The sequence below is a fragment of the Calidris pugnax genome, unplaced genomic scaffold (assembly GCF_001431845.1).
Source record: "Calidris pugnax isolate Ruff unplaced genomic scaffold, ASM143184v1 scaffold646, whole genome shotgun sequence".
In the NCBI taxonomy this organism is placed as follows: domain Eukaryota; kingdom Metazoa; phylum Chordata; class Aves; order Charadriiformes; family Scolopacidae; genus Calidris; species Calidris pugnax.
The window spans coordinates 26,664-27,348 of NW_015091333.1; the positions used below are offsets into that span (position 1 = coordinate 26,664).

Below are 685 nucleotides of genomic sequence, written 5' to 3' on the forward strand. Positions count from 1 at the left end.
CCCTGTCCCCCCCCCCCAGACCTTCGGGAAGGTGGCGCTGCAGGACGGGACTCAGATCAACCGCAACAACAACTTCCAGACCTTCCCCCAGGCCGTGCTGCTGCTCTTCAGGTGGGGGGGCCCTGTGGGGTCTGGAGCGGGGCTACGGGGTCTGGAGGTGCCCTTATAGGGTCTGGGGGGGCCCTATGGGGCACGGCAGGCGCTATGGGGCGCTGTGTGGGGCGCAGGTGCGCCACAGGGGAGGCCTGGCAGGAGATCATGCTGGCCAGCCTGCCCGGGAAACGCTGCGACCCCGAGTCGGATGCGGAGCCAGGGGAGGAATTCACCTGCGGCAGCAACTTCGCCATCGTCTACTTCATCAGCTTCTTCATGCTCTGCGCCTTCCTGGTGAGCCCCACGGCGCTGCCCCACGGCGGTGCTCACCCACTGCCCCACGGCCCACCTCCTTGGTGTGCCCCCAAAACACCACTTGGCCCAGAGGAACAGCTTAAAGGCCCTGCCCCATAGCAACTGCCCCACCCCATGGTAAGAGCCCTTGCCCTATATCAACAGCCCCTGCCCCACAGCAACAGCCCCTAACCCACAGCAAGACTCTTCCCCATAACAAATCGTACCCCATAGCAAGAGCTCCTGCCCCCACAACAAGAGCCCCTCGGGGGCCCCCCCTTTCCCCTCCCCCCCCGCC

General features: G+C 66.0%; 1 protein-coding gene across 1 annotated transcript in view; it reads left to right on the forward strand.

Annotated features, from left to right (window-relative positions):
- The window catches only part of LOC106899244 (voltage-dependent L-type calcium channel subunit alpha-1F-like), a gene marked incomplete at its 5' end in the record, with an annotated part of 18,326 nt that overhangs the window by 15,085 nt on the left and 2,556 nt on the right, over positions 1 to 685 (forward strand). The window contains 2 exon segments of the mRNA XM_014960989.1: positions 20 to 111; positions 228 to 415. Coding sequence (XP_014816475.1) covers positions 20 to 111; positions 228 to 415 — 280 coding nt within the window.